The sequence below is a fragment of the Hyperolius riggenbachi genome, chromosome 10 (assembly GCF_040937935.1).
Source record: "Hyperolius riggenbachi isolate aHypRig1 chromosome 10, aHypRig1.pri, whole genome shotgun sequence".
In the NCBI taxonomy this organism is placed as follows: Eukaryota; Metazoa; Chordata; class Amphibia; order Anura; family Hyperoliidae; genus Hyperolius; species Hyperolius riggenbachi.
Genome location: NC_090655.1, coordinates 33,104,153 through 33,123,150, shown reverse-complemented (window position 1 = coordinate 33,123,150; position 18,998 = coordinate 33,104,153). Strand labels below are relative to the sequence as shown.

General features: G+C 45.7%; 2 protein-coding genes across 3 annotated transcripts in view; one reads left to right on the top strand and one right to left on the bottom strand.

Annotated features, from left to right (window-relative positions):
- HSPA12A (heat shock protein family A (Hsp70) member 12A) overlaps positions 1–18,998 on the bottom strand; it is a 104,606-nt gene that overhangs the window by 51,071 nt on the left and 34,537 nt on the right. The gene's annotated exons all lie outside the window — the stretch shown is intronic.
- LOC137534010 (serine/arginine repetitive matrix protein 1-like) overlaps positions 3,929–18,998 on the top strand; it is a 69,704-nt gene continuing 54,634 nt past the window's right edge. For both annotated transcript variants that reach the window (XM_068255337.1, XM_068255338.1), the window contains exon 1: positions 3,929–4,028. Coding sequence is in view for 1 of the 2 variants with exons in the window: in XM_068255338.1 (XP_068111439.1) it covers positions 3,934–4,028 (95 nt within the window). In the remaining variant the exon portion in view is untranslated. The remainder of the gene's footprint in view (positions 4,029–18,998) is intronic.

The following is an 18,998-nucleotide window of genomic DNA, read 5'->3' as shown; positions in this document are numbered from 1 at the left end:
TTTGGGCAGAGCCGGCGCCACCATAGACCGTAATAGGAACTACAGCTATAGCACAGTCAGTAACTTCAGCGCTGTCCAGAAGATGGCGCTGAAGTTGCTTCTAAAACAGTCATTCGCCCTCCAGCAATAGCTGGAAGAAGAATTGCATTATTCCCCACTATCCACGTGGACCTAAAGGGGGAATAGTAAACAACCCAACCTACAGCTGTACATTTATTTGAATGTAGCTCGCTTAATCAACCGCTGTGCAAAACATGTCCCTCCCCCCCCCCCCCCCCCTCGTTTCCCTGGTGAAGACAGTAGCACATACGCGATTAAAGGGAACCTAAACCGAGAAGGATATGGATTTTTCCTTTTAAAGTAATACCAGTTCCCTGATTCTCCTGCGTGATCCTGTTTCTCTAATACTTTCAGTCACAGCCCCTGAACAGGCAAGCAGATCAGGTGCTCTGACTGAAGTCACACCGGATTAGCTGCATGCCTGTTTCAGGTGTGTGATTCAGCCACTACTACAGCCAAAGAGATCAGCAGGACTGCCAGGCAACTGGTATTGTTTAAAAAGAAACATCCATAACCCTCTCAATTTAGGTTCCCTTTAACTTTCTCCTCCAATTTCTCCTAGGTGATATTTTGCTGCTTGTTAATAATAAAATGCCTTTAAAGAGGAACTCCAGTGAAAATAATTTAATAAAAAAAGTGCTTCATTTTTACAATAATTATGTATAAATGATTTAGTCAGTGTTTGCTCATTGTAAAATCTTTCCTCTCCCAGATTCACATTCTGACATGTATTACATGGTGACATTGTTACTGTGGGCAAGTTATGTAGCTGTTTCTAGCTGCTCTGGCTGTTACAGACAGCTTTAAACAGCCATTTCCTGTCTGTGAACATTGTTACATTGTGGCAGTTTGCCCAGAGTACCGCGGTATTCAGAGCCTCTTGTGGGAGGGGTTTCAGCACAAAATTAGTCACACAGCGCCCCCTGATGGTCTGTTTGTGAAAATCATTCTATTTCTCATGTAAAAGGGGGTATCAGCTACTGATTGGGATAAAGTTCAATTCTTGGTTGGAGTTTCTCTTTAAAACCACCAGCAAGTAAATGCATTGAAGACAAAAATCATTTTGATAGTACTTTTTTACCTGAACTTTTGTACTTTTTCATTTGCAAAATGTTGAAAAATAGATGAAAATGTATCTCCTAGGAGAAAACTCAGGAGAAAAGTGAACTGCATATGGGCCTTGGTTTCTACTGTCCTGGTGGGAAATGTAGCCAGGCATCCATTGTACGGGGAACTGGCGCCACGTCTATTAAATGTCGCAGGGCAGTTCACCTCGCCCAATGGTGTCCTGGTCTGCGGCGTTTAATAGTCGTGGCGCCAGTTCACCGTCCGCAGCTCCCCTTTCCAGCCTGTGGGCTTCAGAAGGGGCTCCCCATTTTATTGTCACTGGATTGTTGCTGTACCCCAGTGTGCTCCTCGGGATGGGAATGCTTATGATGATGCACGTTGGGAGCTCTCGAGGGCCACATAAAACAGCAAGGAGGGCTGCATTTGACCTGCGGGCATTTGAGTTTGACACCTGTGCTGTAGATTGTAAGCTCACGCAGGCAGGGACCTCCCCCTAGTGTTTCTTATTCTGCTGTAATTTCTCATATGAGCATGTACCAGTATTGGTGATGTCTCAAGCCACACATCAACTACCGGTATGTATTTGTATTTATTTATTTATGTATTTGTATTGCTGGATGTCCTGATTGTATCTATGCTCCCCACTATTTGTTTTGTACTTTGTACAGCGCTATGGAAGATGTTGGCACTATATAAATAAAAAATAATTTGTTGTAGACTGCAAAGGGAAATATTATGCATGTATGCCTTTAATGAAAAAACAAGCTTACTATTTTAACCACTTAATGACAATCTATCGTATTAAAACGTCATGTTTTAGCCTGTTAATGGCAACATGACGTGTTAATACGTCGCCCGTTCCTGCCGCCGCTCCGCACGTGTGCGCCGCTCCCGCCGCCGTTTCCGTCGGGATTCCGTGTTAAGTGATTGGGAAAGAGAACCAAGCTGTCCTCTACCCAATCGCAATGCCTGGAGTGAATGGACGTGACCGCGAACAGCGGCCGCGTCCATTCATAAAACAGGAAGCCGACACAGTGTAATGTAAAAAAAAGTGATCTCTTCCATTAACGGGAGAGTGTTCACTTGCGCCATCTTGTGGCCAAAAAGTATATTACACATACAGGGACATACATACACAATAATAAAAAAAAAAATAACTTGCACTTCCAAAGCAAAAAATAAACTTGTAAAAAAAATCAGCTTACAAAAAACACATAAATAGTTGGCTTAAGGCTCATACACACATCAGACTATAGTCTTTGGAAAATGAAAGATCACAGACCAATCTTACCACCCTTCATGTAGTATGAGAGCCATACTCTACACAGTCTTTTCTATGGAGCTGAACTCCACATCAGAAAAAAATCTTTGCAAGATTCTGCACACAAACATGCTGCACACACTCAAAAGATCTGTAGCTGCAAAAGATCTGTTCCTGCCAAAAATGCAACAAAAGGAGGTGATGTTGGATAAGCAGCAACTCAAGTGGAAACTACTTGAGACACTATGCCGGTGCCTTGCCTCAGCTGGATTGCTCATACAGCTTGTATCCCATTGAACGAAAAGAAAGAGACGGCACTCCACTGGCTGCAATCAAGATGCTGTGTATTTCACGAACAAGAACACGCGGGGCCGGGCGCTTGGAGCCAGAAGCGAGAGCCCCTCGGGGCTCACCCCCCCGCCTCACCGGGTAAGTGAAAAAACGATAAGAGTAGTGGTATTTCACCGGCGGCGCCCCGTGGGCCCGAGGGCCCGGGGGCCTCCCACTTATCCTACACCTCTCATGTCTCTTCACAGTTGCCAAAAATCCATTCCTGCAAATTGCAATGATAGTCTATGAGATCTGCAGATCATCATACACACATGATTTAACTGACATTCATCTGCAGATCAGATCCACCAGGATGGATTTTCAGATCTGCGGATGATTGCTTGATCTACAGATGAATGTTAGTTAAATCATGTGTGTATGATGATCTGCAGAGCTCACAGACTATCATTGCAATTTGCAGGAATGGATTTTTGGCAGGAACAGATCTTTTGCAGATACTGATCTTTTGTGTCTGTACAGCATCTGTGTGTGCAGCATCTTGCAAAGATTTTTTTCTGATGTGGAGTTCAGCTCCATAGAAAAGACTGTGTAGAGTATGGCTCTCATACTACATGAAGGGTGGTAAGATTGGTCTGTGATCTTTCATTTTCCAAAGACTATAGTCTGATGTGTGTATGTGGCCTTAGGGACTCAGCTTTTTTAATCTATATTTTATGAGGGAAAATTACTTTTACTTTACTACATAGGGGCTTGTAATTATGGACTGGACAACAAAAAAAAACAAAACAGAAAAATAACACCTATTTTTCAAAATAATAAATTGTCGCCATACATTGTGATAGGGATATAATTTAAACGGTTTAATCTGGACAACTGGGCAATTAAAATGTGTTGGCTTTATCCACAAGAGAACATTTAATTTTAAAACTATAATGGCTGAAAACTGAGAAATAATGAATTCCATTATTTTTGTATTTTTTTCCCATTAAAACACATTTAGAATAAAAACTTCTTAGCAAAATATACTACCCACAGAAAGCCTAATCGGTGGCGCAAAAAACGAGGTATAGATAATTTTTCTTGTGATAAGTAGTAATAAAGTTATTAGGGAATAAAAGGGAGGAGCGCTGACTGGTGAAAATTGCTCTGGTCCATTAGGGTAAAAACCCTTGGGGGTGAACTGGTTAAAGTGCTGTTGCTAATGTTCTCTTGTGTTGCATGTTTATTTGCAGATGTAGTTGTTGTGTTTGAGCATGAAGGAGCTCCAGTCTAATCGCTGCAGGAAGCCCCATTCATCTCCCACCCAGTCTGGCCTGGGAATGGTGCAGAGGGAAGACCAGCAGGACCGGTGAGTGTTGGTTGGTTGCTCCTCACACCCTACAGGCATGTCCTGGATTTGTTTAATGCTGCTTTGTACTATATTGGTGCATTTAAGCGAAACCTCTGTTAGAAATCTGCAATGCTTTCTTTTTTTTTTTTTTTAGGGAAATTTGTCTGCAATCTAATCCTGAACATGCACAGAAAAAAAGTATACAGTGCCATCTTGTGGCTAAGTAGCATGCATACAGTTTAAGCATGAAAGCTGTTGCGTGTACATATTCCAACAGCTGTTTCGTGAATGTAAGTTCTTTTTCAGTTATCAGCAGGGCCGGTTCTAGATTTTTTGCCACCTGTGGCAAACTTGTGAGGATGCGGCCCCTTGCCCCCGTTCCCTCCCCATGACTCGCCAACCATCCGGGTGCTTCGCCCCTTCTCACTCACTGTCAGACTTCTCACACAGCACAATAAGCTGCTTTTCCTAATTGATGACCTCTTCCCCTTGCTCCTCTCACTTCTACTCCTGCTCTGACTGCATGCTGTTAGTGTAAACACAGTACAAACATGCTGCCCCTGTAATCTCTGCCGCCTGATGCAAATGTTTCACCTTGCTTCATGAGAGAACCGGCCCTGATTATCAGTTTAGTAAGAAAATCCTCTGTGCCTTCTGTACCGTTCTCTCATCCTCCGTGCAAAACAATGTGCTGGCTTTGCCAGTCAGCTGGTCCAGCACCCTCTCTGTACATTGGTCAGTGGTAAACTATCATTCAACACTGTCACAGAAGATCATTTCAGGAGAGTAGCATCTTGCCCCCCTACTGGTGGGTTTTTAAATGCTTAAAGGATAACTGAAGTGAGCATGATATATATAGGCTGCCATATTTATTTCCTTTTAAGCAGTTCCAGTTGCCTGGCTGTCCTGCTGATCCTCTGCCTTGAATACTTTTGGACATAGACCCTGAACAAGCATACAGCATATCAGAACTTTCTGACATCAGATCAGACAAGATTAGCTGCATGCTTTTCTGGTGTGATTCAGACACTACTGCAGCGAAATAGATCAGCAGGAATGCCAGGCAACTGGTATTATTGAAAAGGAAATAAATATGGCAGCCTCCATGCTCTTCTCACTTCAGTTGTCCTTTTTTAAAGAGGAACTCCAGTGAAAATAATGTAATAAAAAAAGTGCTTCGTTTTTACAATAATTATGTATAAATGATTTAGTCAGTGTTTGCTCGTTGTAAAATCTTTCCTCTCCCAGATTCACATTCTGACATGTATTACATGGTGACATTGTTACTGTGGGCAGGTTATGTAGCGGTTTCTAGCTGTTCTGGCTGTTACAGACAGCTGTAAACAGCCATTTCCTGTCTGTAAACATTGTTACATTGTGGCAGTTCGCCCAGAGTACCGCGGTACTCAGAGCTTCTTGTGGGAGGGGTTTCACCACATTAGTCATACAGCGCCACCTGATGGTCTGTTTGTGAAATGCAATAGATTTGTCATGTAAAAGGGGGTATCAGCTACTGATTGGGATAAAGTTAAATTCTTGGTCGGAGTTTCTCTTTAATTGCTGACACCAGTTTCCCTTTATCTGTAGCAGCTTCCTGTTTAGCCTTGGCCCAGCTGAGGTCCTGCTGGAAGGGCCGCTCTCTGCAGTCCTCCGTGATGCATTGCAGGTAAAAGCGGATCGCGCCGCCTGCTCCGTGCCACTCAATAATCCGTGGTAACAGAAGCCTTTCCTATGGCTTTGTCACATGATCGCCTCTCAGGGGAGCGCAGAGGAACAGCTGAGTCAGACTCCTGTGCAGGGCTGGCTCTGTGCTCTTCAAGACCGGCCCTGTTCTGGGAACTGTGCTGCCTGCTTACTGCAATTCACACTCCACACAGTATCCTCCTGTCATGCTGCTGTGCTGAACTGACCTCTTTATATATGTCAGTGTTAAGAGCAGAGGCGTAACTAGAAATCACTGGGCTCCCCTGAGATCCAGCGTTAATCAATTGGCTAGTGCACACTTGAATGTGTTTTCCGCATGCAGATAAAACAGACAGCAGTGAAGCACTGCATGCATTTTCTCTACCAATTACTTTAGCTTCTTTGATAAAACGTGCATGTTTTCACACTTACAGATACACACGGTGTACAGAAAAGCAGTGGCGGCTCCAGGAATTTTTTTTTAGGGGGTGCTATGCAGGTGCTGGACCAATTTCCGGGGTAGCTGATGACCGCAGCAAAAAATGGGTGTGGCTACAACCTGCGGCGCGCTTCGCGCGCTGTGGCAGAAAAATGGGAGTGGTCATGGCCAGATGAGGGCGGAGCTAACTAATTTAAAGTGAACCCGGGGTGAGAGTGATATTGAGGGTGCCATATTTATTTCCTTTTAAGCAATACTAGTTGCCTGGCAGCCCTGCTGATCTATTTGGCTGCAGTAGTGAACTGAATTACACCAGAAACAAGCATGCAGCTAGTCTTGTCAGTTCTGACAATATTGTCAGAAACCCCTGACCTGCTGCATGCTTGTTCAGCGTCTATGGTTGAAAGAATTAGAGGCAGAGGACCAGCACGGCAGCCAGGCAGCTGGTATTGCTTAAAAGGAGATAAATATGGCAGCCTCAATATTATTCTCACCTCGGGTTCCCTTTAAAAGTGCAACGCAAAGACAGTGGACCCAAGTTTTGGTGACCCTTTCCCCAGAAAATTCACATAATTGTGCAGGTTTTCTCAAGAAAATACACGTAATGTGAGCAGATTTGAACAAAAAACGCATTCAATAATTTGGCAGATATGACCCCAATATGCACAATCGTTAGCAGATATGACCCCAATATGCACAATCGTTAGCAGATATGACCCCAATATGCACAATCGTTAGCAGATATGACCCCAATATGCACAATCGTTAGCAGATATGACCCCAATATGCACAATCGTTAGCAGATATGACCCCAATATGCACAATCGTTAGCAGATATGACCCCAATATGCACAATCCTTAGCAGATATGACCCCAATATGCACAATCCTTAGCAGATCTGACCCCAATATGCACAATCGTTAGCAGATCTGACCCAATATGCACAATCGTTAGCAGATCTGGCCCCGATATGCACAATCGTCAGCAGATCTGGCCCCGGTATGCACAATCGTCAGCAGACCTGGCCCCGGTATGCACAATCGTCAGCAGACCTGACCCCGGTATGCACAATCGTCAGCAGACCTGACCCCGGTATGCACAATCGTCAGCAGACCTGACCCCGGTATGCACAATCGTCAGCAGACCTGACCCCGGTATGCACAATCGTCAGCAGACCTGACCCCGGTATGCACAATCGTCAGCAGACCTGACCCCGGTATGCACAATCGTCAGCAGACCTGACCCCGGTATGCACAATCGTCAGCAGACCTGACCCCGGTATGCACAATCGTCAGCAGACCTGACCCCGGTATGCACAATCGTCAGCAGACCTGACCCCAATCAGCACCACCTGTTGAAAAAGAAAAACCCATTTACTCAGTCAGAAGACCTCCTGTCCCAACCTCCTTGTGGCGTGCAGCTCCCACGATCCTCTTCCTTCCTGACGTCACGTGACTTCCTGCGCTGAGAGCAGGGCTACGGGAAAATGGCCGCCCGAAGCCCTGCACTGCAGACTCGAAGTCTGCAGGGCTTTCAGAAGCCATCTTACCGTAGCCCTACTCTGCTGCTTCGGGCTGCCGCTGTGAACTGACTCTGCGTCTCTTAGACGCCTGAAGTCAGTTCACGCCTGGGGGTGCTTGGACAATTCTAGGGGGTGCTTGATGCACCCAAAGCACCCCCCCTGGTGCCGCCCCTGACAGAAAGCTGACAGAGGTGTGTGCCCCCAGCCTCAGCTTATTATACTCACTCTGTCAGTCTCTGATGGAGCAGAACTGGCTCTTCAGACTTCTCCAGCATCACTACAGTACAGAGCACTTGGGGGGGGGGGGGGGTAGAAAGGTTAGGGGTTGGGCGCAGTACTAAAGAGCCTGCTGCATACTGAATAGGAACTGCCTACAAAACTTTCTCTCTGTGCCCAGACTTCTCAAGAATCACTACAGGACACAGAACCTGGAAAGGGGTTGAAACTCTTAGGTTAGAGCAGCTCTGTACACAAGACCCTGCTGAGCATTGAGAAGGAACAGTCTACAAATCTTTGTCTGAAAAAACTTCTTATGATTCCTCATCAGTGGCTGAGCAGATGCAGTCATTAGAACAATTGTGCAGAGACCGTTTTTTTTTTCTCTCCGTACCCTTAGTCATCAGTCTCTCAGGATGGGGCCCCTTGTGGCTTCTGGGACCCCTTGCAGGGTCTATTGTTACGCCCCTGGTTAAGAGTCATCAATCTGAAGTTCCGTACACATGCTAGATTAAAGTCGGCTGAAGCGGTCGATGACCACCTGGGACCTCATGACTACCTATATTTGGGGTCACACCTGGCTACATATAGTATGGGGGGGCTAGCTATACCAGGATGACCCTCTGGCTAGCTATACTGGGGGCCCTTCTATCACGGGGGCTTATCTATACTGGAGGAGGGGTACTTCTGGCTACCTATACTGGGGAGGTCCCTCTGGCTACCTATACTGGGGGCCCTTCTGTTTAAACTGGGGGCTATCTACACTGAGGGTGGGGTACCTGACTACCTATACTGGGGGTCACATCTGGCTACATACATGGGAAGGGTAACTACTTCTGGCTACCTAATACTGGGAGCTCTTTTGGCTACCTATACTGAGGGGGGCTACTGAGGGGGATACTCCTGCCTACTTATACTGGAGAGCTACCTGGGGCTACCGAATACTAACGTGATAGGGCATAAAGGTGCCTTATATTAGTTGAGATCAGACTGTGATGGGTGACACTGGTACAGATGCAAGTCCAATAGTTCGGCATGGTTTATCAGAACTTGCTGTGGATTGTGAGTACAAGTCTGTGTTGTTTAAAGCGGAATGAAACCCAGCATTTCTACTTTGCTCTAATAGATTATTTACAGCATATTATATGCCAGCTTTTTTTTTTTTTTACTAGAACAGCATTCCAAGGGTTACACACAGGACTTCTGCTGGGAATACACATTGGGTTTTTCGCATTCGATTCTGCACACTATCTATTAGCTATTCGATTCTCTGCTCAGTTCTCTTATCTTCCGCTCATTTTTCTTATCTTTTTTTTTCCATTCACTTTTATGAGAAATCGAGCGGAGCAGAATCGAGCGGAGAATCGGACATGTCGGAATTTTATCATCGGAACAATTCTCTGCAAAAAAAAAAAAAAAAAAAAGTAACGTGTATTCCCAGCACTAGAAGTTTCCTGCCAGCAAAGCTGGACGAATTGGATGTGCAGATATTATCTTGTATTTAATTGTATCAAGTGAGGAATGTAAAACACTTCTCTGACACTGCAGCCTCTGCTGAACAAAGTCAGACAATCAGAAAGCATTTCTGCTTAGGTTAGAACATGAATAAAGCAGTTATAAATAAAATACAAAGTCAGCTCTCGGAGAAAAAAAGTGTACTTTGGGAATGTATAGTTTCTAAATGAATAATACTTATGCACAAAAGCAAATATGATAACCGTATGGCATATAAAAAGTAGGAAAACATGTTTTATTGAATATTATGTCAGGGTTTTATACCTCTTTTAGCTTGGGTGACCTGAGGCTCAGTGTGGATTGTGGGTACTGATCTGTGGTACTGGATAGGAACATCGTGCCTTAGTGTGTATTATGGGTATGATGATTGGTGTCTAGTTCAGACATTTAGTGGCTCATGGTAGGTTGTTGGTACACAAGTGTCAGTACACCGCCGATCAGCTTGGCGCAGGGTGGGCCGAATGACTGCTCTCCCTGCTTCCACTGTCATCGCAACTCAGAGGGAGAAGTAATTTGTGTTTGGGTGATCCCCAAATTACCCGTGCTTGGGCCGCAGACTCTAGCATTGCTGCTTATAACATCTGCAACTATGGTGGCTGCGGACACGCAGGGTATACCATCAGCCGCCTTTGTTCACTGTTCACAGGCCTCATCCGTTCCGTCGGCGTCTAGTACCGGGAACGGTACTGTCTCTTGCTCATAGGGTCGCTGTATCGCGCAGGCGCGCGCGGAGACAGAACCTTTACGCTAAGAAGGCGCGTCAGCTGACCTGCCGGTCGACTGACGTCAGAGGTGACTCACGCCGCTCGGATTGGCTGATCCGCCCCTGACCAGTGAAGGCTTAAGAAGCTCTCCTCTTCTTCTTAAGCCTTCACTGGTCATTGGCAACTTGTGTGTTTCGAATACACTCGTGTTAGCGCTCAGACCTTAGACTAGTATCCGGTGTGCTTTGATCTGGGAGGAAACCAGAGATTTCACACAAGACTAGGACTATTGTTATATTGTATTACTGATTACCTGTGTACGATTCTGGCTATACTTTGACCTTGCTATTGCTTATCGTTTCTGTACTTCTGCCTATCTGACTTAGTTGCTGAACCTCTACCTGATAACTCACTATTCTTCTGCCTCACCTTTCTGCACTGTATTCGCCTATCAGTTGCCAAACTTTGCCTGTCTGACCACTCTACTCCCCAGTGGGCCCTTGCCACTGGTGAGGTGCTCTTTTGATTAAATACCCACCAGCTCCTCTGGTGAGGTTTAGTTTAAGTTATACAGCTCCTGTGACTGATAGTACCTTGCCAGCCCCTCTGGTAAGGTCTAGTTAAACTATTTAGTCACTATTTAGTTAAACTATTTACCTTACCAGCTCCTCTGGTAAGGTTTAGCCAAACTTTACTGACACTCTTGTTGTTAGTACTTTACCAGCTCCTCTGGTAAAGTCTATTATTTATAATTCTACTTCAGTTAGACCCCACCAGTTCCTGGTGAGGTCTGGTCTTACATCTCAGCTATTGTTGTTGATAGACCTCCCAGTCCCAGTTCCTCTGGAGAGGTCAGTCTATCCTTGGTACTGTTGCACCAAACACTACACTTCCTTGTCATCTCATCTATTCTGGCATTATTGGTGATACTGCAGATCACACAATAATCAGACGTCTGAGTTGCAACACCCCATCGTTACACTGCTATAGCGGGCTGTGTGCCGAGAAGAGATGCTTCGAGTCGGTACAGGTTTGTGCTTTAGTTGGTCCTCATAGTATGTTGTGGATTATTAGCATCATTATTTAGTATTTATATAGCGCTGACACCTTCCGCAGCACATAGTATATAGTTTTAGTACTAACTGATCCTCACAGGAGCTCACACTCTAATCCTACCATAGTCCTAGTCTAATGCCCTACCATATTATTATGTATTTATATAGCACTGACATCTTCTGCAGCACTATACACAGTACACCAACTGTCCGTCAGAGGAGCTCACAATCTAATCTCATATGCATATGTCCATCATAGTCTTTGGCCAGTTTTAGGTTGAAGCCAATTAACTTATCTGTATGTTTTTGGGATGTGGGAGGAAACCTAAGTGCCTGGAGGAAAGCCATATTGTTACGGGGAGAACATACACACTCTTTGCAGATAGTGCCCTGGACAGGTTGTGTAGTATGAATACCGGTCTACAGAAACTGTTGGATCAAGACATTTTATGGCCTCCATTCACTAAGCTTATCTCCTGTCTTTAATAACTCTTCTAGAGTTGTTACCATGGTGATAAGGCATGTAGTATTCAGGAAACATTTTACCTCAGGCAAACCTAAAGTTAACTCTTCTGTCTTTAAGTTAACTCTTCAATCCTTAAAATAACTCCAGAGTTAAAGACAGGCTGTTCATTAACTGCGTGTGAAATTAACTTCAGAGGAGGTAAATTAACTACAGAGGAGGTAACGTAAGGAATGAAGAGATAAGATAACTCTCTCTTCCTGTGTGGAGGTAAGTTTTCTCTTGCCTTATTATCCCCAGCATGATTTTAGTGAATTGAGGCCATATGCGGTTAGGTAAAGAGCTGATCGGTTCTCTCTGGAGACACAAAACATCACTGAATATTATTGAAGGATAAAAGAGAAGTATAGGAATAGTACAGAGGAGAATAAGGGAGGGAGGTTCAGTGATCTGGCAGTACTGGGCCAGCAGTAATAACCAGCAGGATGGCTGCGGCTGTTTATATTCTCAGTTACTATTTTAGTGCCTGGGATCTCTTTGATGTCTGTGGAATGTCACTATTGAGAATCTGGAATACAGATGGCAGAGAACTCTCTGCCCTGCAGTTCCTCAGGGACTACATGTCCCAGCATGGCATTTATAAAGGGTGTGACTGGTAAGAGGCAAGTGTAGGCGCAACTGCTGGGGGAGCAGCCTAAGTACCCACTGGCAGAATACAGCCAGATGGATTGGATATCTCCGCCGACAAACTATAGTTCCCCTTCCGCTGCATAGTGGTGGCTGCTAATCAGTGGCTGCTACTGTTACAGTGGTGGCTGATAACCTACAGGCAAGCAAAGGGGGAGGCAGAGCGGCGATACAAGGTGGCTCTTGCATGCGGCACTGCAGCTATGACCTGTGGGCTGCATGGAATTAACTGTATAGTGTTGGGGGGCCGCCAGAAAAGACTTGGTGGGCCACATTTGGCCCCTGGGCTGGACTTTGGACATCCCTGCTGTAGACACTATTAGCTATTTCATTAAGGCCCCATTCACACTTGCAATTTTTGGCGTTTAATGTGAAAAAATCGCCATTCACACTTGACGATTCTTTTCTTTTTTTTTTTTTTTTTTTTACGATCGTGTTTAGAGCTTCTATAGCACTAAACGCGATTGCCGAAACATCGCCTGAAAATGATGCAGGCTACAAGTTTGCGTTTGGCGATTTGCGTTTATCACCCAAGTGAGTACAGGCCCATAGGTTATTATGGTACTAGCGCTTTAAATAGCGCTTTAAAAAGCGCTAGCGCTTGAGCGTTTTGCCAAAATCGCTGGCAAAACGCTCAAGTGTGAATGGTCCTTGGATGCAGCACGGTGGCATATCGGGTTAGCGCTCTTGCCTTGCAGCGCTGGATCCCCGGTTCACATCCCAGCCAGGTCAACATCTGCAAGGAGTTTGTATGTTCTCCCCGTGTCTGTGTGGGTTTTCTCCGGACACTCTGGTTTCCTCCCACATACCGAAAGCATACAGATAAGTTAATTGGCTTCCCCTAAAATTGGCCCTAGACTATGATACATACATGATATAGACCTACGACTATGGTAGCATACCTCCCAACTTTTTGAGGTGAGAAAGAGGAACACTTAAGCCACGCCCCTGCCACACCCATGATCACGCCCCCGTCACGCGTACCATAAAGATTTCATAACAAAAATGTTTTATAATTCAAACCACACTAGTCCTTTCTATCCTGGTTCATTTTCCTTCATGGTAACCTTTTAAAATTAGTAATATATCAATTTAAAGGATGGGAATAAAGTTTAGAGTCAAAACACCTTTTTTTTTTATTAGAGAAATATATAGATCTATATCTATATCTATATCTATATCTCTCTATCTCTCTCTATCTCTCTCTATCTCTCTCTATCTCTCTCTATCTCTCTCTATCTCTCTCTATCTCTCTCTATCTCTCTCTATCTCTCTCTATCTCTCTCTATCTCTCTCTATCTCTCTCTATCTCTCTCTATCTCTCTCTATCTCTCTCTATCTCTCTACATATCTACCTATGTACCTATCTACCTATGTACCTATGTACCTATGTACCTATGTACCTCTGTAAATCTCTGTACATCTCTGTACAGCGTTGAGTAATAAGTTGGCGCTATATAAATACTTGAATACATAAATAGAAATAAAGGTTGTTTGGTAATTTTATAATTTTAACAGGAAAGCTAAGCTATGTTAACTGATGAAGACTGGCCACGTGTCGATCGTACTCATAGGTCTGCCTGTAACACTGCAGGGATTGTATTAAAGGATTGTCTCCCTCTCTGCTCTGTTCTCATGTTATAGGACAGTCCCAGCAGCCTCTTGTAGGGATTGTTGTGAACACAGAATAATATAGCAGCCAACCTCTGCCGCCATAAATACTGTTACCCAGATTGTGTTCCCGGGAACATTGACCCTTCCAGTAAAAGCCAGATGCCGCAGAGGGATCTGCATAATGGAGCCGGATGGGACAGAGAGATATAAATGATGTTTTGTCCCATCTGTCCCGGGACGGGGGGATACACAACAGATCGTGGCTTGTGCTGCGCCTTCCGCTGGGAACAGCCAAACTTACAAGTTCTATTTGTAATGAATGAGCGCATTCCATCTGCTACCCTTAACCCCTGCGCAGCCCTGTGCCTGCCAGCCTTAACCCCTGCCAGCCTTAACCCCTGCGCCTGCCAGCGCAATCTCCTGAGCTGCCCAGTGCCACCTGTCACCCTTAACCCCGGCGCTGCCCCGTGCCTGCCAGCGCTAACCCCTGTGTTGCCCAGTGCCGCCTGCCAACCTTAACCCCTACGCTGCCCTGTGCTGCCTGCCAGCGTTAACCCCTGTGCTGCCTGCCAGCGTTAACCCCCTGTGCTGCCCAATGCCGCCCAGTGCTGCCTGCCAGCGTTAACCCCTGCGCTGCCCTGTGCCTGCCAGCGCAAACCCCTGCGCTGCCTGCCACTTTTAATTCCTACATCATCCAATATCTGCCAGTGTTAACCTTTCCATTGACCATTGCCTGGCAGTGTTCCTGCTCTGACCAATATGTGCCAGTGTTAACCTTTCTGCTGCCCAACAGTGAACTGGGCCCTTTTTCAATTCACGTTTTCTCCTAGGTGATATTCTCACATTATCTAAAAAATGCCTTTTAAAGCGGACCTGAAATTAGAACTTCCTCTCTGCTCTAAAAGATAAGCAACAGCGCTAGGAAGCTTAGGCAGAGCGTTGATTGCTAGGAGGCTTAGGCCTCAATTCACTAAGCTTAACTCCTGTCTTTAATAACTCTTCTGAGCTGTTTTACAGTTATCACCATCATGATAATTGTGATAACTGTAAAACAGCTCTGAAGAGTTATTAAAGACAGGAGTTAAGCTTAGTGAATTGAGGCCTTAGGCTAGCACTAGGAGCTTCAGGCTAGCATTAGGCGGGTACTAGGAGGCTTAGGCTAGCATTGGGCAGGCGCTAGGAGGCTTAGGCTAGCGTTGGGCAGGCGCTAGGAGGCTTAGGCTAGCGTTGGGCAGGTACTAGGAGGCTTAGGCTAGCGTTGGGAGGGCACTAGGAGGCTTAGGCTAGCGTTGGGAGGGTACTAGGAGGCTTAGGCTAGCGTTGGGAGGGTACTAGGAGGCTTAGGCTAGCGTTGGGAGGGTACTAGGAGGCTTAGGCTAGCGTTGGGAGGGTACTAGGAGGCTTAGGCTAGCGTTGGGAGGGTACTAGGAGGCTTAGGTTAGCGTTGGGCAGGCGCTAGGAGGCTTAGGCTAGCGTTGGGAGGGCACTAGGAGCTTTAGGCTAGCGTTGGGCGGGCGCTAGGAGGCTTAGGCTAGTGTTGAGCAGGCGCTAGGAGGCTTAGGCTAGCGTTGAGCAGGCGCTAGGAGGCTTAGGCTAGCGTTGAGCAGGCGCTAGGAGGCTTAGGCTAGTGTTGGGCAGGCACTAGGAGGCTTAGACTAGCATTAGGCGGGCACTAGGAGGCTTAGGCTAGCGTTGGGCTAGCACTAGGAGGCTTAGGCTAGCGTTGGGCAGGCACTAGGAGGCTTAGGCTAGCGTTGGGCAGGCACTAGGAGGCTTAGGCTAGCGTTGGGCAGGCACTAGGAGGCTTAGGCTAGCGTTGGGCAGGCGCTAGGAGGCTTAGGCTAGCATTGGGTAGGCACTTAGGAGGCTTAGGCTATCGTTGGGCAGGCGCTAGAAGGCTTAGTCTAGCATTGGGTAGGCACTAGGAGGCTTAGGCTAGCATTGGGTAGGCACTAGGAGGCTTAGGCTAGCATTGGGTAGGCACTAGGAGGCTTAGGCTAGCATTGGGTAGGCACTAGGAGCTTTAGGCTAGCGTTGGGCGGGCACTAGGAGCTTTAGGCTAGCGTTGGGCGGGCACTAGGAGCTTTAGGCTAGCGTTGGGCGGGCACTAGGAGGCTTAGGCTAGCGTTGGGCATGCGCTAGGAGGCTTAGGCTAGTGTTTGTGTGGGAATTGGTGTCGGGTAAGTTGTATAGTAAAATTATCAATATTCTTACTAGCAGTAGTGGTGCTGCAGTACATACACGACTGGGGTAGAGTAGATGGAGAGGAGATATAGGGGTATAGTAGAGGTTTGGAAGGTGTTGGAGTACAGTAGATCGCTATTGGGGTACGGCAGATGGTCTGGAGATGTTGGGATGCAGTAGATCGATGTTGGGGTACAGCACATGGTTGGAGGATGTTGGGGTACAGCACATGTGTGGAGGATGTTGGGGTACAGCAGATGTGTGGAGGATGTTGGGGTACAGCAGATGGCCGGAGGATGTTGGGGTACAGCAGATGGCCGGAGGATGTTGGGGTACAGCAGATGGCCGGAGGATGTTGGGGTACAGCAGATGGTCGGAGGATGTTGGGGTACAGTGGACAGGAATGGAGTGTTTAGTGACATACATGATACACAGATGGAAGTGAAGCGACTGGAGATTATGGCAGGAATACATCAGGAAGCACAGTGTTTACTTCAGTAGGAAGCAGAGCAGCAGGAGCACTGCAGGGAGCGGAGAGGGAGAAGCTGCTGCAGCAATACCTCCATTGTTCACACTGGATGACATGGTGCTAAAACATTACATGTATCGGCAGCACAAGACACAGTGACAGAGACCCAACTCTGCTATATCCCATCTGCAGTCTGAACACCTACATCCCACATTCTATATATATCCTCCTGTCCTGGTCTAGCCCTGACACGAGACATTTCCTGGAGGTATCAAACTATAAATACAGCACTGCAATGAACAGGACTGGCCAACATGACTCTGCTGCTGCCACTTATAATACATAGCGATGAGACAGAACATCCTATCTGGACTGATTGTAATGCCCCACTATCTATCTATATCTATATCTATATGTGAATCTGACTAGCAGTGATGTAACTCCTGAATCTGAATCCAAAAATATTTTTATTAACCACTTCACCTCTAAGGGTTTTTCTCCTTAAAAACCAGAGAATTTTTCACCAATTCCATTCATTCGCCTATAACTTTATTACTACTTATCACATAGTAGTGTCTATATCTTATGTTTTTTGTTGTTGTTGTTTTTTTTTTCCACCAATTAGGCTTTCTTTGGAGGGTATGTTTTGCTAAGAATTATTTTACTCTATCTGCATTTTAACAGGAAAAATAGGAAAAAATTGAAAAAACTCATTATTTCTCAGTTTTCGGCCATTATAGTTTTAAAATAATACATGCTACCGTAATTAAAACCCACACATTTTATTTGCCAATTTGTCCCGGTTATTGTAACCTTTAAAATATTTCCCTAGTACAATGTATGGCGCCAATATTTTATTTGAGAATAAAGGTGCATTTTTTTCAGTTTTGCGTTCGTCACTATTTACAAGCCCATAGTTTCAAAATAAATAGTAATATACCCTCTTGACATACAAATTTAAAAAAAAAGTCAGTCCCTAAGGTACCGTAACTATTCTGTATTTTTTATAGTATTTTTTTTTATGCAAAAAAAATGTATTCGGATAATTATGAGATAGTGTGGGAGGTAAGGCGTTAACTTTAAATGTATTTTGGGGTCTCTTTATTAACCTCCTTAGCGGTATGCCTGACACTGTCGGGCAGTCCACTCTGTGGCCCCAGGAGTCCCCACCCTCTGTGGCCCCAAGAGTGTCCGGCACCCCTGGATCCCCCGCGATCCCCCCGTTTATACGTTAACCCCCCCTGGATCCAGCGATCGTGCAGCCTCCCTGCACAGCTCCGGTCTCTCTCTCTATGGGGAGGATCGGGTTTGCACATGACGTCGGAGACGTCATGTGCAATCCTCCCCCATAGTGAAGACCGGAGGTGTCCGGGGAGGCTGCGCCGATCACTGGATCCAGGCTGGGTAATGTATAATCGGGGGAGCGGCGGCGATCAGAGGGTGCCCAACACCTTTACTAGCTAGCCTAGTGCTACCTATGTGCTTAACAGTCATTAGGCACAATTATTTTAAAAACGGGCAAAAGTAACAAAACTTCCTGAGTGGCGTAACGCTCAGGAGGTTAAAATAATTGAGGTGTAATTTTACTTTTTGGTCACACGATGTCCTTACGCATTATTTCCTATTAGCGTATTAGAAGTACGCAAATTAGAAAGTAATGCATAGACGTTACATCGAAGTTGTAAATTATTGTGGCATCTCATTGATGCGGCAATCATTGACACAGGGACTTAGCTTAATAAATGGGAACTGCGTTCCTGTTCGTTCATCTCCCCTCTAACGATTGGCGGTGGGAGCGTGCGGCGGCAAGGAGGGTAGTATCTACGTCCCTGTGAGGTAAAGTGGTGTCTTGCAGGGACATAGATACTCGTACCGGGGGAGGGGAAGTGGTTAAGCCCCAAAATGTGGGGTACATAATACAGGCCATGGTATACACAAAATATCGATATTGGCACCGTATTGGTAGACACAGTAATTGGTGACAAATGTACCACGATAAACAAAATGTATAACAAATTCCAAGATGCAAAAGGGTGGCAGAGCCCTGCCCTTGCAAGCTTACGATCTCCAGGCATAGGCGGGAAACAAGAGGTGGAGTAATGTATAACTTGGATAGAGGTCAAAGAGGGAATGGCATACGTTAGAACCTATGCTCCTTGGAAAAAGTGAGGTTTAAGGGAGAGGTTAAAGGACAACTGAAGTGAGAAGAATAGGGAAGCTGCCATATTTCTTTTAAAACCATACCAGTTGCCTGGCATTCCTGCTGGTCTATTTGGCTGCAGTGGTGTCTGAATAACGCCAGAAACAAGCATGCAGCTAAACTTGTCAGATCTGACAGTAATGTCAGTAACGCCTGATTTATATATTTGCTCAGGGTCTATGGCTAGAAGTGTTAGATGCAGAAGATCAGCAGGATAGCCAGGCAACTGGTATTGCT